This window comes from Leguminivora glycinivorella, chromosome 7 (genome assembly GCF_023078275.1).
Source record: "Leguminivora glycinivorella isolate SPB_JAAS2020 chromosome 7, LegGlyc_1.1, whole genome shotgun sequence".
NCBI classification, from domain to species: domain Eukaryota; kingdom Metazoa; phylum Arthropoda; class Insecta; order Lepidoptera; family Tortricidae; genus Leguminivora; species Leguminivora glycinivorella.
The window spans coordinates 807,910-829,997 of NC_062977.1; the positions used below are offsets into that span (position 1 = coordinate 807,910).

The 22,088-nt window shown below is 42.1% G+C and overlaps 1 protein-coding gene across 1 annotated transcript in view; it reads left to right on the forward strand.

The window, feature by feature from the left end:
- Nucleotides 1–22,088, forward strand: part of LOC125227992 (vacuolar protein sorting-associated protein 13D) — a 77,472-nt gene that overhangs the window by 17,744 nt on the left and 37,640 nt on the right. The window contains 27 exon segments of the mRNA XM_048132429.1: nt 677–796; nt 1,557–1,716; nt 2,283–2,435; nt 2,735–2,878; nt 3,119–3,263; nt 4,898–4,957; nt 4,960–5,033; nt 5,408–5,608; nt 7,025–7,219; nt 8,250–8,385; nt 9,003–9,288; nt 9,737–9,899; nt 10,452–10,650; nt 11,504–11,622; nt 11,625–11,670; nt 12,507–12,673; nt 12,727–12,861; nt 13,369–13,530; nt 14,434–14,558; nt 14,984–15,042; nt 15,045–15,120; nt 15,714–15,873; nt 20,647–20,817; nt 20,862–20,987; nt 21,032–21,157; nt 21,202–21,327; nt 21,372–21,497. Of these exon segments, the coding sequence (XP_047988386.1) occupies nt 677–796; nt 1,557–1,716; nt 2,283–2,435; nt 2,735–2,878; nt 3,119–3,263; nt 4,898–4,957; nt 4,960–5,033; nt 5,408–5,608; nt 7,025–7,219; nt 8,250–8,385; nt 9,003–9,288; nt 9,737–9,899; nt 10,452–10,650; nt 11,504–11,622; nt 11,625–11,670; nt 12,507–12,673; nt 12,727–12,861; nt 13,369–13,530; nt 14,434–14,558; nt 14,984–15,042; nt 15,045–15,120; nt 15,714–15,873; nt 20,647–20,817; nt 20,862–20,987; nt 21,032–21,157; nt 21,202–21,327; nt 21,372–21,497 (3,760 nt within the window).

The following is a 22,088-nucleotide window of genomic DNA, read 5'->3' on the forward strand; positions in this document are numbered from 1 at the left end:
GTTCAAAAGTTTTAAGCTTGTAAATTTTAACTTCTCAAGAATAAATTTAATAATGAATAAATTTATTCTAAGCCTAATGGCATCGATTGCAGACGTTTCTGCTAATCAGAAGTTAAAATTTAGCATGGTTAGCGCATCGTAACTGGTGAATTTCCAATATGACTTGGAACTCCGGTTGCCATTTAAGAAGTTTAACACTCTTACGGTAGATGTCGCTACGGGTCCCATTGACCTAAGTGGTGGAAAATTTCGCTGGCTTGGTTGAAGTCTTGGTGGCTCAGTTGGCAGAGCGCTGGAGTATCGATCCAGAGGCCGTGAGTTCAAGTCTCACCCAAGGCAGACATTTTCCACTTTTAAATTTATTTTAAGCTTGTGTATAGAAATGGCAGTCTATGCACATTTTACTTTGACAGTAACTCTCTATAATACTGATACTCGATCTTCTTTGCCCCACGGGTATATTAAACTAGACTTTTTTTTAATAATTTTGGTATTTTTTTTAATAATCTTCAAGAAAAGAGCGTACACCCATCTTAAAGGCCGGCAACGCACCTCCAACACCTCTGGTGTTTCGGATGTCCCTGGGCGGCGGTGATCGCTTACCATCAGGCGACCTGTCTGCTCGTTTGCCACCTATTCCATAAAAAAAAATGTTGCAATTTAATGATTGTTTCAGAGGTGACACACTGTACGCAAACCCAAAGATATCTACCTCAATGGAAGGTGTGTCGCCGCGGCGCCGCACTACTAGTTTAGGCTGCTCCATCGACGAACCTGCCGAGGAAATTAATCTCACGTAAGACCCTTCATAATTAAGTAGTATTATGGATAATATAAGATTTCTGTAGATTGCTAAGAATGACAAAACCTATAATCATAAAATTAAAAATTACTTTTTTTTTTAAGTTTTAAAATCATTCCCTTATCGGGTTCGAATCCCGGTAAGGGCATTTATTTGTGTGATGAGCACTGATATTTGTTCCTGAGTCATGGATGTTTTCTATGTATATAAGTATTTATATATTATATATATCGTTGCCTGAGTACCTACCCACAACACAAGCCTTCTTGAGCTTACCGTGGGCCTCAGTCAATCTGTGTAAGAATGTCCAATAATATTTATTTATTTACATTGTCTGGGGTGGGAATTGAATTAAAGATCATTAGTTCGCTAGCCCAATGTTCTTCTGGTAAAAATATTTCGTCACTACTTTAAAAAAAACTCGTATCTTCGTCTGTCAATAAAAATAAAATTGTAGTAAGTATGTATGGAATGCATATAGACTTACTGCGTTTTAACTTTGAGGAACAGCGTGAGATACGAGATTTTTTCAAAGTAGTGACGATTTGTTGTTGTTTGGTTAAAGCAGCTCAGTAGGGCTAGCACATGATTGTTGCGAGAGTTTTTTTAAAAGTAGTGACGAAATATTTTTACCATATGAGCCTATAGCACAGTATGAGACCAGTAGTAACCAGTAGTACAGTAGTAAGTAGTGCTTATAGGTACACCTAGCGACATCTATTGTAAGAATTTTGCACTTTCGTTTTTTTCGCAGAGTAAACATCGAACTGGAATCCCCAGTAGTGGTGGTGCCCCGTTCAGCGTTGTCCCCACAAGTTTTCGTGGCCCACCTGGGTCGCATGAGCCTAGCCAACCGGCCGCGCGGGCATCGCGCCGCTTATCGCGTGCGCGTCACTGATATATCGCTCGCTTCCGTGAGTATTGTGTCCTCGGTGTGTGTAGTGTCCCCATTACTGACTACTGTGTCCCCAGTGTGTGTACTGTCCCAACTACTGAATAATTACTGTTCCCGGTGTGTATAGTGTCCCCACTATTAGTGACTACTGTTCCCGGTGTGTGTAGTGTCCCCATTAATGACTACTGTGTTTCTGACGTGTGTAGTGTCACGTTAGTGTGGCACCGCCATGTGTGCGAGGCCGCATGAGCCTCGTGAACCGTTTTAGCCGCTAAATGACGCGCACCTAATCCGGTAGTCGTTTCTCCGACAAGTGATATCAAAGCCGGCACCCAGGAGTATTCGAACCCAGAACTTGGTGACTGCGAAGTCAACGATTTACAACTACGCTACAGTGAGATATGTGAATCATGTGATATTACAGACGTGTTTCAACCTCCGTAACCCCATAATAGGATCACATGACATTTCCCTCCTTATGCATCGTACTATACCACCGGCATGCGGCAACTAATTAGTATATTTTTTAATTTGTGTGACTATGCCTTCAGTCAGAGCTTGTCTAATTTTACCGTTCGTTTTAAGGTGGACGTGAGCTCAAAGCTAAAGCAGACGACACTGAGCGCCGAAAGTATGCCATCCATCTACGACGCCGGCGGCGGCAAACCTGTCTTACACAACACAGCCTTACAGTTAGCCGTGCATTATGGGCATCTTGAGCCAAACACTGAACCACAGGTAATTTCATTAATGGCTCAATTAAGTCCATCAAAATTCTAATTGGAAAATTGTTTTGTTTCATTTTGTATTGGAATGTAAATGCGTCTTTTAAACATATCTTCCTAACAGAACATTTTAGAACTACTGCAGTCCATTATGCTCAAAGTAAAGTCATCGAAATTTTAATGTTAATTATTGTGTTACCACCTATTGTGATTGTGACTTTCAGAAATTTATCTTACCACTATTCTCTAAAAGTCGTAAATAATGATATAATCACTGAATATAATATTTTCATGTAATCAATTTTCACGCAGTGCGAAGTAACCGGCCAAGTCGTAGGCGGTCTCCACGTGTCAGCGCGTCGTGAACAATATGAACAGCTGTTAGATACGATTAGGTATCTCAGCGCTGCCGACGAGCCTGCACCTGCGCCAATGCCAACACAACAGTACCATCAGGTATATAAGAAACCACTTTGAAATATTTATAATTGATATGATTTCATTTTCACATTACACTCTTTGTCTTGGGGTTTCATATATGATTTGTCGGATACAAGGGTCGGCTACCGAATTATTAATCAATACTTGTACTGTAGGATTAGTTGTCAAAGCGGACCCCAGGGTATGAGTCGTGGCAATTGCCGGGATAACGCAAGGCGGATGGCGATGATAATGACTTGTAACTACTGTGTGCAGGAATCGATGTCAGTCCAAGAGATGGAGCCCGCAGTGCCGACGCTGCGCCTGGACCCGGCCCTCCGCGCCGCCGTGCTCGCCGTGCCGCCCCCCCGCGCCGCGCCGCAGCCGCGCCCGCCGCGCGCGCAGCACGTGCCGCTCTCAGGTACCCTGCACTCTACACGCGCCACCAGCCGGTGACAGTGACACCGACACAGTAGTCATTATTGAGGACACCACCCACACCGGAGAACAGTAGTCACTCAAGGGGACACAGTAGTCACTAGTGGGGACGCTACATACACCGGGGACACAGTAGTCAGTAGTGGGGATGTTACTCACACCGAGGACACAGGTGTCATTATTGGGGATACTACACACACCGGAGGACACAGTAATCACTAGTAAGGACACTACACTCACCGGGGTCACTTTACACCGGTTAGTCAGTAGGGGGGACAATTCACACCGAGGACACAGGTGTCATTAGTGGGGACACTACACACACCGGAAGACACAGTAGTCACTAGTGGGGACACTACACACACCGTGTACTACTGGCTAGCAGTGCCTCGTTACTGTACCCCACAGTGTACAGACAAGTTCTATGGGTGGATACAGACTACAACTCAGTTGAGCTGTTGAGCCAGTCTGTCGGTGTTTTACAGGTTGCACTTCGGGGAGTGTGCTCAAGAGCTACACGAGCTTATTCCACCGTCCCCATTCTACCATCGGTTTCCATCCTTACTTGGTAGATATTCCGAGAATTCGCACGAAGCGCTTTGCTTCTTCTTTTCTTATGCGCACTGCCAAGGAGTGGAATTCCTTGCCGGCGGCTATATTTTCGAGCTCATATAACCCGGCAACCTTCAAATCAAGAGTGAACAGGCATCTTCTGGGCGAGCTCACTCCATCGTAGGCCGCGTCTTTGCCTTCGGCTAGTCTGTGGCCAAGAGTAAGCCCATTTATAATTTAAAAAAAAGAGTTTATTTATTACAAGCAGCTGCTTGTAATAAATAAATAAATATCAGTGGACAGCGCTTATAATTATTTTTAAATCGGGACTTAATCGCGTATAACTACATATTAAACTGACCTCCAACGTTTCAAGGACGGCGTTGTCCCCGTGGTCTCGGAGAAGACTGGCTTGAAATGACATCAACACCTTCTGACAGCCGCGCGAGTTTTTCGAACTACCCGCACTTGGTTTTGATTATCAACTTGAACTGTTTGCGCACTAGGGATGTTACTCTGTCGACATACAACACTGACGATATTCGATTTAACGACTGTCGATATTATTTTCGGCTTACACTTATTAATGACAGGATTCCATGTGGATGAGATCCTAAAACCTTCGTCCCGATTGAAATTGCGATGTTTTCTGATTTCAATGGCTTCACGCACTTTTCTACTGTAGAAATGGCGTTCCGTGGAAAGGACTTTAGGGTCATGTAGTTCGATCCAGTGGTTTGGCCCTGACTCTAACAAATAATATGTAGTTATTAATATGTAGTTATACGCGATTAAGTCCCGATTTAAAAATAATTATGTGTAATAATCGTGAAAGTTTAAATCAGTGACAGCGCTTATGTTTTGTAAAATATCTCGTAAACACATTGAAAGTTGTAAACTAATAATAATGTTGCTAAATTAAAAGAAATTAAAGAACAAAAAAATGTAAAGAGAATAAAAATGTTGCTAAGTTTGAGTTTTATGAATTGACAACGTCCCCAATTAACTTTGACTAACAAATCTAACACAAAACGAAACCTAATCGTGCAATATTTGTATTACCAGTGCACTTCGAGCTGTCGTCATTCACTGTGGAGCTGCGCGCAGATCTGGGCCGCGGCGAACGGAGCTGGTACAACTGGCGTTCAGAGAGTTCGCCGTGCGGCTTCGACGGCCGAGAGCTCACGAGTCTGATCTACACGTACGTATACATGAAATAGTTAAATTAGAATGATTTCAGCAAACCAAAGAGAATGTGATGATTTTAAATATTAATTAGACAAACTGTGTACAAATTTTGCTGATAGAACTTTAGAAACTACCGTTTCATAGTCAAAGAGCAATTTTTCAAATAGGGACATTTTGTGACGATATTTCGATGTGGAATTTCATATATCTATTGGTCACAATGCTATGCAGCGCAACTTAATTCGTCAAGGCATTTTTAGCGTTATTCAATAACGCTTTAGCTTTAATCCCTCAGCTGTAATCGTTTGTCTTTATCAATCATTTTTAATTATAGGTGTATAGGTAATTTAACTAAATCATGAATAAGGAATTTGTATTTTTCAACAGGTATCCCTCCACTCCGTAACAATGGAAGACTTGACACAAGACCCAGAGTCCAAGCACCGTATGCTCCTAGTGTCTCACGCACCGCACGTACCAGCTAAAGCCGTGTTCGTGTCCAAATCGTGTCCGGACTTCGGGCGAGCGCCGCCTGTCACAGTGGCGCCATCTGTGTCTCTGCCCAGCGGACTCAATGTAGACAGAGAGGTATGTCATACTGTTCGTGTCACACCAAGGCAGTGTTCGTGTCCAAATCGTGTCCAGACTTCGGCCGAGCACCGTCTGTAACTGTGGCGCCATCTGTGTAGCTGCCAATGTAGACAGAAACGTGTTGGTTGAGAATTTAGTGTTTTGTGCAACATGCACTCAAAACTGTTTCGTTTTGTACTCAACTCCGTTTCGTTTTGTAATATTTCGGTAGTTTAATTATAAGACCAAATTATGTACATAAGGGCTGATTCGTAACAAATTTTACAAATTCAGAGTGTATTTTCTTGGATAATTTCTAGTTTACTTTGATTATACTTTCCACCATTAAAATTGCCAGAATCACAAAATTATTATATTTAAAATTATTTTTAAAAGCAAATCACAACTAACTAGATAAATAAAATTAAAGTGAACGCTGAAAATAATTCGGCGACAAACTGCTGTTAAAATCTTGATTTCTGTTGACGAAACTTGCATTTAAATAATTTTCAACACTACCTGGCAACCAAGATTATACCATATCTGAAAGGCAATTTCTTTACGATTCCTGTGAAACAATGAAAATTTAAACGTGTCTCCAAATATCTACTTTACCAGGAATTAAGTTGATGCGGTATTAGTTACCTGGCATTGGTTACTTTTCGATAGAGAAATCTACAGCAAAAATTGCTGAAAGAATCTGTTAGCAGATTTTATTTAATAATACGATCTTTCAACTTTGTTCTGACAATAGCTGGATATCATCCACGATATTTATGAAGCCAGCAGCTTGCTAAAGCCAGTGCTCTCGAAATCGGGACGAAAGACTTGATTTAACGAAGTCCCACAGTATTGACCGATTAACCGGTATAGCATGTAGTGTCCAAGAAATTCGTTCATTGAAATGATACCCACGATGAGCAACCAAAATATTTAAAACAAGGTAGTCCTTGTTAGGACTAAAACTAAGAATGTGTCAAAAAACACTGTCGGATGTATGATGGAGGGCATACAACAAAACTTACAACATGAGCAAGGAGAAACGGAGAATGATGAATTTAGTAATAAATAAAAAAAATTGAATACATTTTTAACACATTATAGAAAAACCAAACTTTGATTCGGCCGGCTTCGGTACTTTTAACACAGTTTCGAATTGTCAAATTCGTTACGAATCAGTCCTTATGACAAAATATGTTTTCAAGATTCAGTGGCGGGGCGTCGATACAACTCGATTCCCTACGGGTTCCCTAAAATTCTCCAGTATCTGTAGAAGTTCATACAAAACAGATCCCGAAAACCCCTCCGGCTTTATCAACGAAAATTTTCACGCCACGCCACAGCTAATATTGCAGAGCACCTAATACCTAACAATTCTTACCTCAAGCTGTGTAGTTAAAAATGGTTCTATTTTATCTTTTTCTTTCTGTGCAGTATCACCGAACCAAACGTGACAGTAAATGCGGCCCGACCCCGCCCTGTTCACCAGAACTCGGCGTCACGGAATCAGAGACAGCGGACGCTGAGGCGGAAGCGGACGCGGAAGATGGCGCGGGCGACGGGCTGGTCAACGTCACTGTGCGGATGCGAGACCCGCAGCATGCGAACTTCCACGATCTATATAATCGGGTGAGTAAAGTGTTGTGTACAAGTTATGCATGTATGCAGCAAAGAGGATCGAGTATTATAGAGACTGTCGAAGTAAAATGTGTAATCACAGTGCATAGACTGCCATCTCTCGACACAAGCTTCAAACTTTTGAACTTTGACAATTTGGCCCATATTCTTAGCTTGATATGTGTTAAAATGTCAAATATTAATATGGCGCTACCATCTAGCCAAGCGTTCCCCAAAGGTGTAACGCCATCTTGGCCACCGTACCTTGTTCTCTATGGCTTTGAGGTACGTTTTTTTCTTAGACCTTATCCGTCTATACGGAGTTATATATGTCTTTAAATAATAATAAAAAAAACGTACAAATAAAAAAATTGAGGAATCATGCGATAAATGGTTTACAATTCGCATTACTGAAATATAATAAGAAAATGAATCTACATCATTTACATTCGAGTTTTTTTCTCTTTCTTCTCTCATTCCTTATTGTTTTCCCCAAAGACCTTTACAGGGGACAGCTCAATCACATTTTTTGCCATACGAAATTAAACCTTATTACTGAAACAGAAAGTCGATCGTATCAGACTAGCGAAAACGGTCCACATGAGAGGGCATTGTTTGGGCTGGTGTCCCTCTCGCACGTGTTGCCAGTGTTAATGAGGTTCCCATATTAGTAGTATTTTTATCTGTATATTACCTGACTTTATAACTTCTTATTTTATTTTAATGTTATATTCAAACTAGGGTTTCGATATATTTCAAAAAATTTGAAAATAATTATAATGTAATTATTTTGATGCCAGTAAATCAAAGATTTGTATAATTAAAAAATACTTTCAATTGGGTGTTAGTAGATTTAGTAGTAACTTTGAAAATTGACTGGTATCCCCAATTTATGACAGTGATGACGTCACTGAATAATGTTGACATTGTCAGCAAGTGCGAGAGGGACACCAGCCCAAACAATTACCTCTCATGTGGACACACTTTTTGACCTAACTAAACAATCTAGTTTAATAATTCTAAATCTATGGTTTTCCCACAGGTATCTCGGCACACTCGAGTCCGCTTCAACTGCCTAAAGCTGGTAGTCAGTATTGACAGCTGGGTGGCAGTTTTGGACTTCTTTGGCGTGGCCGGGGAAGAGCCGGACGAAATACCTGAACCTCAACCTAGCGCAGGCAAGTTTTTACTTAGTCATATATGTACTCATTGAGATAGATTGATAGAATTATCTATATTTGCATAGATACCTTAGTAAATGTTAATGAGAAGAGGAATAACAATTGATTACTGTATGTGATCTCTTAAAACGTCTTTAGAGTGGATAGAAAATACCATGAACAAAACAAGCGTTTATCTAGTCTAGGTATAAAGCTACGATATACTTGGCTTAACCTTTTTGCAGTTTTATTAATAAAACTACCGTGAGACACTCACATATTAAATTGTCGAAGGTCGCTCGACATGTTTCGCTCCGTAACGTGGAGCATTTTCATTGAGCACGCGCTATACCGATGGTATCCCGACGCAGACTGCCGGCCGTAGCTCGCTGCGACACATGTCAAACGACCTTCGACAAGTTCATGTGAGTTACCCGATTTTACATGTTTAATATTTTTCCAGTTTCATTTTTTGCAGAAACAAATGAATTTTAATTGTATTTACTAACTGTAGCTTGTCCTGTATTGTACAAGGCACACCTTTCTACACTTCTTCAGAATGTCCAATTATTGTACTTACTTAAATTTAGAAAATTAGCGACTCAGAAATTACACAGTCTCTCTTAAACCCTCAGAAGCCAGCGTCACCCCCTCCGAACAATCACCCGAAGAAGGCACAACGCAAACTGAAATGTCGATCCGCTCTCTCGGCGTGGTCCTAGTCGGGGCGCGCGGCGAAGTCTGTTCGGCCCGCGCTCTACGCGTACGCGCTAACATGCAAGCTCACGCGTCCGCGCATACGCGGTCGCTACGCGTAGCTGTAGGAGGACTGCATTTGGCGGATCTCACGCCGAGAGCGCCGCTGTGGAGGGATAGACTGAGAACGCATGGGGATAAAGCACTGGAGATACTTTATACGAGGTACGTAGCTAGCAAATACTAAAATAATCGATAACTACATTATTCTAGTTTTAAAGGAGTGTACTAGTCTATGTATACTTAGCGTCTATTTTAGACGATTTATGGTGAAATGTCCAAATTTTAGAAACATCGCTTTTGTTGGCTAAACATAACTCACAATATAGGTGCCTAATAAAGGTATCAAAATCTACGCACTAATACGCAGTCTACCAGTGGCGGCTGGTGAAAATTTCTGCTAGGCAACACCGAGCAAAAAGAAACCTACCTTAATATTAGGTACTTACTTTACTGATAATCAATTTTAGCGGTCGTTACCAGCGTGCTGCAGTCTGTAAGCGGTCGTTACGCGTAGTTGTGGGAAGGCTGAATTTGGCGGACCTGACCCCGAGAGCACACTAGCTGCGCCACTGATGTTTAAAAATATTTCATAACACACTGTTGTCAACAGACTCAGCGCCACAGAAGCGACCGAGGCCGGCTACGAAACGTCGCTCACCGTGGCCCTCGGGCCAGCCACGTATGTCCACACGAAGCGCTTCATACACGAGCTGTACGCGTTCGCACACGACTTCCGACAGCTGAGAAGGGTTATAGTGCAAGCGAGACAGAAGGTATTTAACAGATTCTGTCCGTAGCACCTTGACTTTTTATGCACAGTCACCTGCAATAATATGTTACACGATGAAGGCCGCAAAAATATCTGATACGATCTTATTTCATCATCATTATCATATCTGCCGAAAGAGGTCCACTGCTGGACATAGGCCCAAAGATTGCCACAATGACCTGTCCTGCGCCACCCGCTTCCAGCTGACTCCTGCGACCTTCACCAGGTCATCATTCCATCTTGTGGGGACTCACGCCTATCTTATTTGTTGAGCTAAAATGGCGTGTCACCTATTTTTTTCTCCAAGAGTAATATCTTATAGCAGGTGACTGTACAGTCAAAGAATTTAACTTTCGACCCATTTTGTATTATTGTCACTGTGACAAGACAATATTGAGAGGTCTCTACCGACACTGGCGAGGTTTTTAATTTTATGGACTTCAATAGAAATCATATCAGTGTTTTAAGAAAAAAAAAATCATGTGGACTGGATTTTTGAAATTTTGTTCATTTTTTTTAAGATAAAACACTTGTGACATTTTCATTCTGTTCGCAGGTCTCTGTATCCGTCGGCGTGTCTCCAACAAGCCGCCAACGTCTCTCAGTCCGCTGCTTATCTCCCGTCATCGTCCTACCCGTATCTGGTAGAAGTCGTGGCGCCCTTCGCGCGGAACTGACAGAACTAACTATAGACAACTGCTTTAGGAAGGCGGGGGATCCGGACACAGTCAGCACTAGGACAGATCCTGACGCTGGTAAGTTTTGTAATGTGTTTTCAGTTCCAGTATGTCTTCAAGTCGTCAACGTCTGTCAGTCGCTGCCTAACCTCCGCCATCATCCTACCTGTGGCCGCTCAAAGTCGCGGCGCACTTTGGGCGGAAGCGATTTGAAAACTTCTGTAAGAAGGCAGGATATTCGAACACGGTCAGCACTAGGTCAAATCATGATGCTGGTGTCTTCTATACTCAACAAACTAAAGCTTCATAGATGGCATTATTTTATTATCTTTGAATCGATAGAAACTACATCAATCAAATGGAATAAAGATCAACTCGCTCATGTCACTTCTTTTTGCACTTTCTTTTACCAATCACACTTAGAATTTTCTTATTTATGATGTCTCTATGAACTCTGTCTTTTCAAAACTTTGGTTCATAACTAGGCATTTTCAGAATTTGGGACACCCCAATTAGCGTAAGTTGTTAACAAAAATTACCTCGCTGTCAGTTTTTTGACGACAATTCGTCACTACTTTTAAAAAAACTTGTATCTTCGTCTGTTAATGAAAAGAAAATTGTAGTAAGTATGTATGGAATGCATCTAGACTTACTGCGTTTTAACTTTGAGGAACATCGTGAGATACGAGATTTTTTAAAAGTAGTGACGAATTGTTTAATTGTCTGTCTCAAAAATTTACTTTTTTCACATTCTGAATGCAGATTATCGCTCTAAGTTTATGTAATTAACCCAAAAACAATATTTTTATAGAAATTTCTTGCTTGATTATCGTCACAAAACTGACAGTGAGTTAATTTTTGTTAGCAAATTACGCTAATTGGGGAGTCCCAAATTCTGAAAATGCTCAACTAAGCGAGAGTTTCATTCCAGGTTACCACGAGCTGCTCGACGTGCGAACCATCCGCCTCGAGCAGCTCAGCGTGTGGTGCGCGCGCGGCGGCGCGGGCTGCGCGTGCGGCGCTGCGGCGCGCCGCTGCTGCCCGCCCCGGCGCGCTTGCTGCTGCAAGTCGAGCGCAACCTGAGCGACTCGCACAACGGTACCGTATTGTAAAGCTTTATAGCTGACGGTTGCCAGAACTAAATGTGATAGGCTAGTATACATTCTTACACGTTGATCACATCGACAACGTAGTAGTGATTGAATGCAGTTGTCACTTCTCTACACGATAAAAGGGATTGGCTCTCATTATCACGTAGGATCCATACTTCCATACTAATATTATAAATGAGAAAGCGTGTGTGTCTGTTTGTTTGTCCGTCTTTCACGGCAAAACAGAGCGACGAATTGAAATGATTTTTTAAGTGGAGATAGTTGAGGGGATGGGATGGAGAGACGACATAGGCTAATTTTTAGCCGGAGATTAAACATATTAAATAGCAACTCTTTTTATACTGACTCGAGACGAAGCGATCCCATGCAGGTAATTCATTATTAAATCATTACCTTTAGTATTTTGCAAAAGCTAGTTATATAATAAAGAGTACCAACTGATGTATGGGGGTGATGATTGGGAGATTAGCCGGAGATTAAACATATTCAACAGCTACTGACTACAGTATTTATACCAACCTCCTTCCCGGCGCTATGCCTATTACATGGCGACCATGACAGGACAGCTGAGCGATCCTTGAATGTTTTTTACGCAGTTAGTAATTCATTATTAAATCATTACTTTTAGTATTTTGCAACAAATCTTGCGCACCTTATTAAACGCTGTGCGTTTATAATTCGAGTTTGAGCGCTAAGGCTTGTGGCTAAGCTCCCAGCTTGAAGTCAACTCATAAATTTGGTCACTTGTAATCAGATTTGATAGAATACAATGTTCAAACTATACTTCGTTACTTCTAGCTGAGGATTATATTTTGATTGCAGTTCCGGACATGACGGTGCAAGGCACCCTGGCCACCTTACAATGCGCGCTCGACCCAGCGCAATACAGACTCGTACGGGGAGTGTTGGCTCACAACCTCGGTGAATGTGTGGCGGATCTGCCTCCGCACGTGCCACTCCCAGCCACAACGGCACCACATCACGAACAGGTATAACTAGTCCTCTAGACGTGACGGTGCGAGGCACGTTAGCGACGTTGCAGTGCGCCCTCGACCCGGCACAATATCGCCTCGTGCGCGGGCTGCGCGGCGTTTTAGCGCACAACCTCGGTGAATGTGTGGCTGATCTGCCGCCGCACGTGCCACTCCCAGCCACAACGGCACCACATCATGAACAGGTTATGTTTTGATATGTTAATCGTGATATGTGAGTGTGTTTAGTAAAACGTCCCACTTTGTCGGTTACCTTTAAGGCGAGATTTACTTGTATCTTTATAGGAATAAACTGACAAAGCGGCTTTATAGCAATCGATAAAGTGGGACGTTTTCCCGTGCACACTCACATATGTTGACAGTAAGACGAACCCCGCAGACTCTGAGTCCCACTCAAAAATGAAAGCTATATATTTTAGTGGAAAATCGGAGCTAAGCAGGAAATTTTCATTTTGTTTTCAATATTACATTTTTTGAAGAAGTCAAAGTATGTGTCTGTGGGCCATTTCACCATAGTGACATTGACACTTGACACTGACAATTCTGTGCTTATTTCTGGTTTGATAAGTAACATTGTTACTCAGCGTCAATTTGTCCTCGTTAAACAGGCAATGAACGGTGAAGTGCCACTGTCGGGCGACAGTTGTCAGTCGTGAAATAGGCCACTGGTTATGTTTTTTGCTGGTCCTCAGGTGTGGACCACATCATCCATCAAGTTGGACCTCCTTGACGTGACTGTAGAGCTGGAACCCGAGCATGGCGTGTCCTCGCTCGCGTGCATCAACTTCATCAAGTCCCGTCTGCTGCTAGAAACCTACTCCGACCTCAGTCAGGACATCGACCTGGTCTCTCAGGTAAGCTGTAATTGGGACATTTTTTTCAAAGGTTTTTTCCCCACTTTTTTTGTAACATGGGTATTTTTACGCGATTCATACTCATGACACTGAAGCACTGAAGCTTTAGTAGTTCCATGTGTTCTGCCTACCCCTTTATGGGATACAGGCGTGATTGTATGTTATGTATGTATTTTTTCATACTCAGAATCGCGAAGTCTTTCGATCCTGATAGGAGAAAAAAAAATGTCCCAAGACAAAATGTATGAAAAAATGGTAACGGAAAGGGAAAAACCTAAGGACACTTTTTTCTCCAATTATTGAAAGAGCTCGCGATTCTGAGTAGAAACCACATAAAAATTTCCAAATAAAAAAAGAGCCGGAGAATGGCGTTTCTTTGTTGGCCTGCATCAACTTTATCAAGTCCCGTCTATTGCTCGAAACGTACTCCGACCTCAGTCAGGATATCGACCTGGTTTCCCAAGTAAGTTTTCATCCTACAGGTCCAGATTCTTGTAAATTATTACGGCTCAGCCACGACATTGGTCTAAGCGCGACAGCGGTGAGCGGCTGCCATACATTGGAGACACAGCGATGGGACTTTTCATTCGCACGTATGGCTGCCGCTCACCGCTGTCGCGCTTAGACCAATGTCAAGGCTGGGCTGGGACGTTAGACTATTAAGAGCCCGGGAATGAATGAACTGTTCTCGAACCGGAAAATCCCCAACGACAGTTTATTAGAAGTTACGAGTATGGAATCTGACTGTGCAGGTTAAACTGTTCAATTATGACATATATGGCTTATACCTAGTTGGTCACCAAACATTCATTTAATTCTCATTGAAATATTGAGTTATTGGAAAGAAAAAATGGTACAACCAATGCGGTGTGTATGACGTAACTCATGTTTCTTGGTTTGTAGGAAATCCTCGTGAGCGATACGCGCTACGTGAACGAGCCGGCCAACAGACGAGGGAACGTGTTCACGCATATCGTGCAGCCTATGGCGGATCATCGGCACAGCGTGCAAGCTGAAGTGCACGCGAGGTAAAACATTCGATTAATTATACCGCCTAGAACGCTTATTAGAAACCGGATCGGATATCCCAAGTATTGTTTCAATGGTATTGACAGTTGGGATATCGGTATCGGTTGGATCAGCTTGATCCTCATGTCGATAACTTACGGGAGATTGCGTAGAATTAAAACAGAATGTATTTTTATTTGCGGGATAGTCTCTTTTTTGACGTCTAAGTAGGAAAATTGCTAAACTCATCAACACATTCATGATATTGCTTAAAGACACAACCGATAAAATAACAATTTTACCTTTTATCCAACGTTTCGGCCAGGTTGCACTAGCCGTGGTCGCGGAAGACTGATGTCCCAGCGAAATGTCACTGGAGAAAAGAAAATATGTGTACAAAACGCGTGAATTAAAAGTGTTATACATACATGATATGTTGTTTCAGAAAACGTGGTGACTCGTCGGCGTACACGATCCTCGTGAACAACATGCGACTGATGGCCATCCTGACTGGTGGGAGGCGGCCAATCAGTTCATCATGCAGCAACCCTTGCCGCCCTGCGACCCTGATCAGCAGCATTTGTAAGTGCATCTAAACATTGTGTTAAGTTTTAGCCAAAGACAAAAGAAGGTCAGTGGCTAAAACTGCTGGTTAAAGGATTAAATTTATAAGGCACTGGTCCCACGCAAGCGAGCAAGCAATGTTGTTTACACGGGAACTACTATCTTTTCTTCGTTTCTATCGCCGCTTACGCTTACTTGCTTTTGGTGGGACCAGTGCCTAAATGTACTGGCACGCTCATTGGTCAACGTAGTTCTAACGAAAGCTAATGCATTCTGCAATTTGTAATATAAAAGAACAAGTTTTCAATTTACAAGGTAACGTGTGTCAGCATTCAGTAAAATATCAGAAGCCGAAGTGATGGGAAACCACTACCCCGATGGTGGGACGATATCGAAAAGGCGGCAGGGCCGACCTGGCACAGAACCGTCGCATATAGAACGGACTGGAAATCCATGAAAGAGGCGTTTGTTCAGCAGTCGACTCAAATATACTAAAAAGAGGCTGTAACCAGCTGATGCGATTTTATTGCACTTTTCCCAATACTTCACATGGCGCAGTCGGTAGGATCCCACAGGGAATCACACTCAACTTTTTCTCTATATATTTGCAGGGAAGAAGCTCTGTCTGCGTCCCTGGGACAAATAGGAGCGGCTGGATCTTCGGGTACGGGGCCCGAGGGCCAAGTGGAGCTCAAGCTAAACGTCACCGACTCGCAACTTGTACTAGTCGAGGACGCCTCTGTGTGGGACACTAACGCTGTTATACTCAAGGTCAGTAGGAGCTTTATATAAGTGAGACCTCGATCTTTTTAAAATCTGTATTTTATACAATTTTAAACTCCATACAGTAATATAAAAGTCTGACTATGGATATTGGCTTCGTGCGAAGTGCATGGAGGGGGTAAGCAAAGCGATCGCAGTGCTTGCGGTGGTCAAAATCGACACTGATTGTGGTTGTCATCTATCAAAACTCATAAAATATAATACAATGTGTAATGTTTGATATAGGGCATCAATGTTGTTTCGTTGTTAATTGTAAAAATAATGGCATAAATAGTCGTTGCACGTTCTATGCGTTTCTTAGAGCACACTGGAAATTGGATCAAAGAACTAAATGGATAGCTACGGTGAAAAGAAAACGTAAGTGACATGTCAAAACAAAGGTTTTTGACGGCTTGCTTAATGTTCAGTTGGATAAACATCTAATACTCCATGACAATCAGTTTGGTTTCAAGCCTGGTTTGTCGACTGAGTCTACCATACTGAGCCTTAAGCATGTCGTCAAGTATTATACCACACGGAAAACACCTGTCTACGCCTGTTTTCTCGACTTATCTAAGGCGTTTGACTTAGTGAGTTATGATCTGCTGTGGAAGAAGCTGGGAGAGCTTAACGTGCCGGTCGGAGTTATTAATATTTTTAAATATTGGTATAACAACCAAATTAATAATGTTCGGTGGGCCAGGGTATAGTGTGGAGTCAGACAGGGTGGTTTGACCTCACCGAAATTGTTCAATGTGTATGTGAACGCGCTGATCATCGCGCTCAGCAACCAGCATGTCGGCTGCCACATAGATGGGGTATGTGTGAACAATCTGAGTTACGCAGACGACATGGCGCTGCTGAGCGCGTCGGTCTGCGGGTTGAGTAGGTTGCTTCGGACATGTGAAGACTATGCATCCAGTCACGGTCTGATGTATAATTCTAAAAAGAGTGAAGTAATGGTTTTTAGGTCTGGGACTCGGTTACCAGAAAATGTGCCTCCAATTAGGTTGAACGGGATCGAACTTAGTCGTGTAAGGCAGTTTAAATATCTAGGTCATCTGCTCACTGAAGACTTGTCGGATAACGCTGACATCGAGAGGGAACGTAGGGCGCTGGCAGTCAGGGCGAATATGCTGGCTCGTAGATTTGCGCGATGTACGAGAGAGGTCAAAGTGACTCTATTCCGAGCTTACTGTACCTCGCTATATACGTGCACCCTGTGGGCTCATCATACGCGCAGGTCTATCAGCGCCCTACGCGTCCAATATAATGATGCATTCAGGGTGATGCTGGGGTTGCCGCGCTACTGCAGTGCATCGGGCATGTTTGCGGAGGCGCGCACCGCGTGCTTCTATACCACTCTGCGCAGGCGGTGCGCGTCCTTGCTAAGCAGAGTGCGTGCTAGCCCCAACACCATCCTGAGCATGATATCCAACAGGTTTGATTGCCCTTACATAAATAATTGCTTGTCCTTACATCTAAGTAGAAATGTAAAATAGGGGTAGAAATGTAAATGTATATTTAATTTAATTTAGCTTTAATTTTTGTAATTAAATTTAAATTTAATTTTATAATTGAAATCAAATGTAATTTTATAATTTTAATTTTATTTTATTTATTGCTGACATTTCTGACATTTTTATACATTGACTTATAATTATAATATATTTATTTGAATTTTAAATAGCCTAGGACTATATGTAATTCTAATTTAATCTGTGAGTTTTTATGATTTTATCTTTTAAAATGCTATAATATAAACAGAAAAAAAAAATGTCAGTATTGTCGCAAATATAATTTTAATTTTTGAAATTACTGGTAAATTATGTATTTTTATTTTGAACTGTGATTTATTTATTTTAATTGTACTGTTATTTTAATTGGACCATATGTTGTCTGAAATAAACGGATTTATTATTATTATTATTTATTATTAAAACAAAACATTATAATAAATTATATTTAAGTTTGTTTACCTAATATTGTTCAATACGCTGTTAGTATTTTTCCTACCGTAAAAAATTATGCTTAAAGATTCAGGCCTAGCCTGGGAATAGGCCCGTGTCAGATATTTCTGCGGCCGCGGACATGACTAGGTAAAGGTAATTCCACGGAGGTTGAAGTGAATGATAACACACACAGCTAAATGAAGATTAGTACTGATTGCAAAAAAATGAATGAATGAAATGAGTGAGTGAATGTAAAAAAACTATCAATATATTTTTGAAAAACATTATTATTTATTGATAGACTTATCATTAATGGTATTAAAAGCAGTAATGGTATTATCCGGTGAACTTTATAGCTCATATGAAATTTCACTTCCAAATAATTATTCAGCTATCGATATATTTTGTATCGGAAGGATGTCCCTATGTTAATTGACGTTATTGCTACTGCGACTTCTATGTCTGCTAATAACTAATGAAAAAATAGGTAAACACCATTTTAACAGCTACGATGATAATAAGGCAATCTAATAAAATATCTTTGATTTCTACGATTAATATTACAATCATAATCTGACAATTAATTAATCACATACGAGATATTTTATTTTCTGTTTTGTTTGAAAATTATTCTATAGACGTAATTCTTAACAAAATAGTTAATATAAACTTTTTGGTCTTTCTTGCAATTCACTGTTGAATCTGCAGTCGGTACACGGTAAGAACACTAATTTCAAAATCTCGTTGTCTTTACATGACAGTGTTATAGTGTGCGTGGCCTCAACTGAGTTGAAACTACCTATACTTACGTTTAGATTTGTTTTATATGGCATTAACATTATATGGCAAATACCATATCACTAGCTCGAAGAACTTGTACCATTACTCCTATGTTCTTCAAGATTCCTTATATGCCCTGCCAGCACCAATTTATTGACTCTTTCTGTAGTCTGGGGTTGAAGTTTATACCGTGAGTAATGGCTTTGGAAACTGATTTTTGGTATTATATCCATGTCTTTATAATCTATCTACCTAAATTACACTTGAAATAGTAGCTCTTGTTATTCGATTCATTTAAAATTAACGAAAAATCGTTAAAATATAATGTTTGTTTACATGTCATTTTTTGACATTTTCCACTTTGAGTCTACATGGTAGTGGGCGTAATTATCGTGCACGTAGCCAATACTGACTACGTCTTTCACGGCAAAACAAAGCGACAAATTGACTTGTTTTTTGAAGTGGAGATAGTTGAAGGGATGGAGAGTCACATAGGCTACTTGCTGTCTCGTTCTAACCCCTCACTTGCCTAAAATTAGGGATGGAAGTTCTCATTACTCCTCAATGATCTTCCAGAAGCCATATTGGAGGGAGAAGTGTATATGTATGCCGACGATGTAGCTGTGGTAGTGTGTGCACCTAGTATCGACAACCTTGAGCAATGCCTGAATAAAGCCGCAAATCAGGTGTCACAGTATTTTAGGACCAACGGCCTAGTACTAAACCTCAAGAAGACCCACTTTCTCCACTTCCACCTAGGGGGAAGAGGCCCAAGAAATCTTGGAGTATTTGTCGAGGGCATCCAAATTGATCAGGTCGAGACTACCACATTCCTGGGCTTCGAACTGGACAGAGGACTGCAATGGGAATCGCACATAAGCAAACTATCTAATAAGCTAGCGAGCGCCTGTTTTGCCCTGCGCCGCCTAGCGAGAGTAGTGCCCATAAATGTGGTACGATCTTGTTACTTTGCCACCGTACACTCTCTCCTACAATACGGCACGGAGCTGTGGGGACGCGCTGCCGAATGGGAGCGTGTCTTTCGTATGCAAAAGAGAGCCGTCCGAGCGATTGTGCAGGTGAGTCAAGGCACGTCCGCACGACCTTACTTTAAGGATCTTCGGATACTTACCCTGCCCTCCCTAGTAATATTTCAAGTGGCTACATACGTGCGTTGTCACTTTCACGAATACTCAAGTGGAGCGGATGTCCATGGGCGAAACCTACGTAATGCCCAAAAGCTCGTGGGGGTCAAGCATAGATTGGCAATATCCGCAAAACTCACACATGTAATGGGCCCGGCTGTGTTCAACCGTTTGCCACCACACGTCACTGATGCGCCGTCACTGACCAGTTTCAAAACTAGGCTTAAACGATGGCTTATCGAGCACACTTTCTACAGTTTTTCAGAATTTACTAATTTAGTAAGTACCTAATGTAGGTAACTAACTATAGATAATAATATTTTATTTTTGGTTTAATTTGTAATACACTTATTTATAACTTATTAATAGATAATTATAATGTATTATTATAATAAAATTTAAAATGACATGTAATAGGAATTATTATCAATAAACGAATATGAATATGAATATGGAACATTCCGCAATAGGGATGACTACATAAAAAAATAGCATTCTGTTTAGCCCGTCAGTTAGATCGTCCAAAAATGCTGAGCACATATTTTTCGCTTTTTCTAATAAATACAAAGATATAGAGCATCAAAGTTCCGGAGCTTGTGACGTCACTTCAAAGTAAAAATTGTACCTAGGCGTGACGTTACGCGAAACTTCAACGCACTGTACCGTCGTCATTTTTCGTTTACGAGAAAAAAGAAAAAATACGCGTCTAAAATTCTTTGATAATCTAACTGACGGACTAATTAGTTTTTTTAGTCGTCTCGCCTATTTTCGAATTTAACACGAGCGTAGCCGCGAGCAAAAACTAGTTGTAAATAACTGTCGTCTGCAATGTTTATTTCATAAAACATAAAAAATATTTACCTAATGTCGTTTATAGTTATTGAAGGTTTATGTTTCCCATGCAGAGTACAACAGTGATCACATACCGCGTCGCGGACGCAGTGAAACCGGTGTCCTGCGAGCTGAGCGAGCTGGAAGTGTTCTCGTGCGTGCTGGGACTCGAGGAGGAGACCGCGCTGGCCATCGTGGACCCCGCCGCGGTCACCGTCGCGCTGCACAAGGACCGCCACCTACACGTAACTGTCTCTAGTCTGTAGCCAGGGCAGTACAGTGACTACAGCCAGTGTCCGCACTACACGAGCTGGAAGTGTTCTCGTGCGTGCTGGGACTCGAGGAGGAGACCGCGCTGGCCATCGTGGACCCCGCCGCGGTCACCGTCGCGCTGCATAAGGACCGCCACCTACACGTAACTGTCTCTAGTCTGTAGCCAGGGCAGTACAGTGACTACAGCCAGTGTCCGCACTACACGAGCTGGAAGTGTTCTCGTGCGTGCTGGGACTCGAGGAGGAGACCGCGCTGGCCATCGTGGACCCCGCCGCGGTCACCGTCGCGCTGCACAAGGACCGCCACCTACACGTAACTGTCTCTAGTCTGTAGCCAGGGCAGTACAGTGACTACAGCCAGTGTCCGCACTACACGAGCTGGAAGTGTTCTCGTGCGTGCTGGGACTCGAGGAGGAGACCGCGCTGGCCATCGTGGACCCCGCCGCGGTCACCGTCGCGCTGCACAAGGACCGCCACCTACACGTAACTGTCTCTAGTCTGTAGCCAGGGCAGTACAGTGACTACAGCCAGTGTCCGCACTACACGAGCTGGAAGTGTTCTCGTGCGTGCTGGGACTCGAGGAGGAGACCGCGCTGGCCATCGTGGACCCCGCCGCGGTCACCGTCGCGCTGCATAAGGACCGCCACCTACACGTAAGAGCGTCTCACACTTGTTGGGTATCGGATGCAGATTTTAATCAGACGTTCTGGCAGGCAAGCATGGTCACATGATAAATGATGGATGGTTTCTATGTATATAAGTATGTATTTATCTATTTAAGTATGTATATCGTCGCTTAGCACCCATAGTAAAAGCTTTGCTTAGTTTGGGGCTAAGTTACACTACACATCAAAAGGTTCAAGATTCAAGATTCAATAGTTTATTCAAGTTTTATCTACATGGGGTGGTAACGCGCATGTGACACTCTTTGAGTTGCAGGCGTCCATAGGTTACGGTGACCGCTTTCCATCAGGCGGACCGTATGCTTGTTTGCCACCGACGTAGTATTAAAAAAAAAAGTTGATCTGTGTAAGGTGTCCCCAATATTAAAAAAAAAAATGATAAAGCATCACGTCGTCCCTATCGAACTTACAAATAATGCGATAGGGACGGTCTGATGTTTTATCATTTATCGCGCGACCATGCTTGCCTGCCTGGTGGGAGATCATTTTATTTGAAGCTATTCACACTTGCCCGACATCGATTTTGTGTCGGAGCCGTCAAGAAATGTCGGCCGTTTTGCC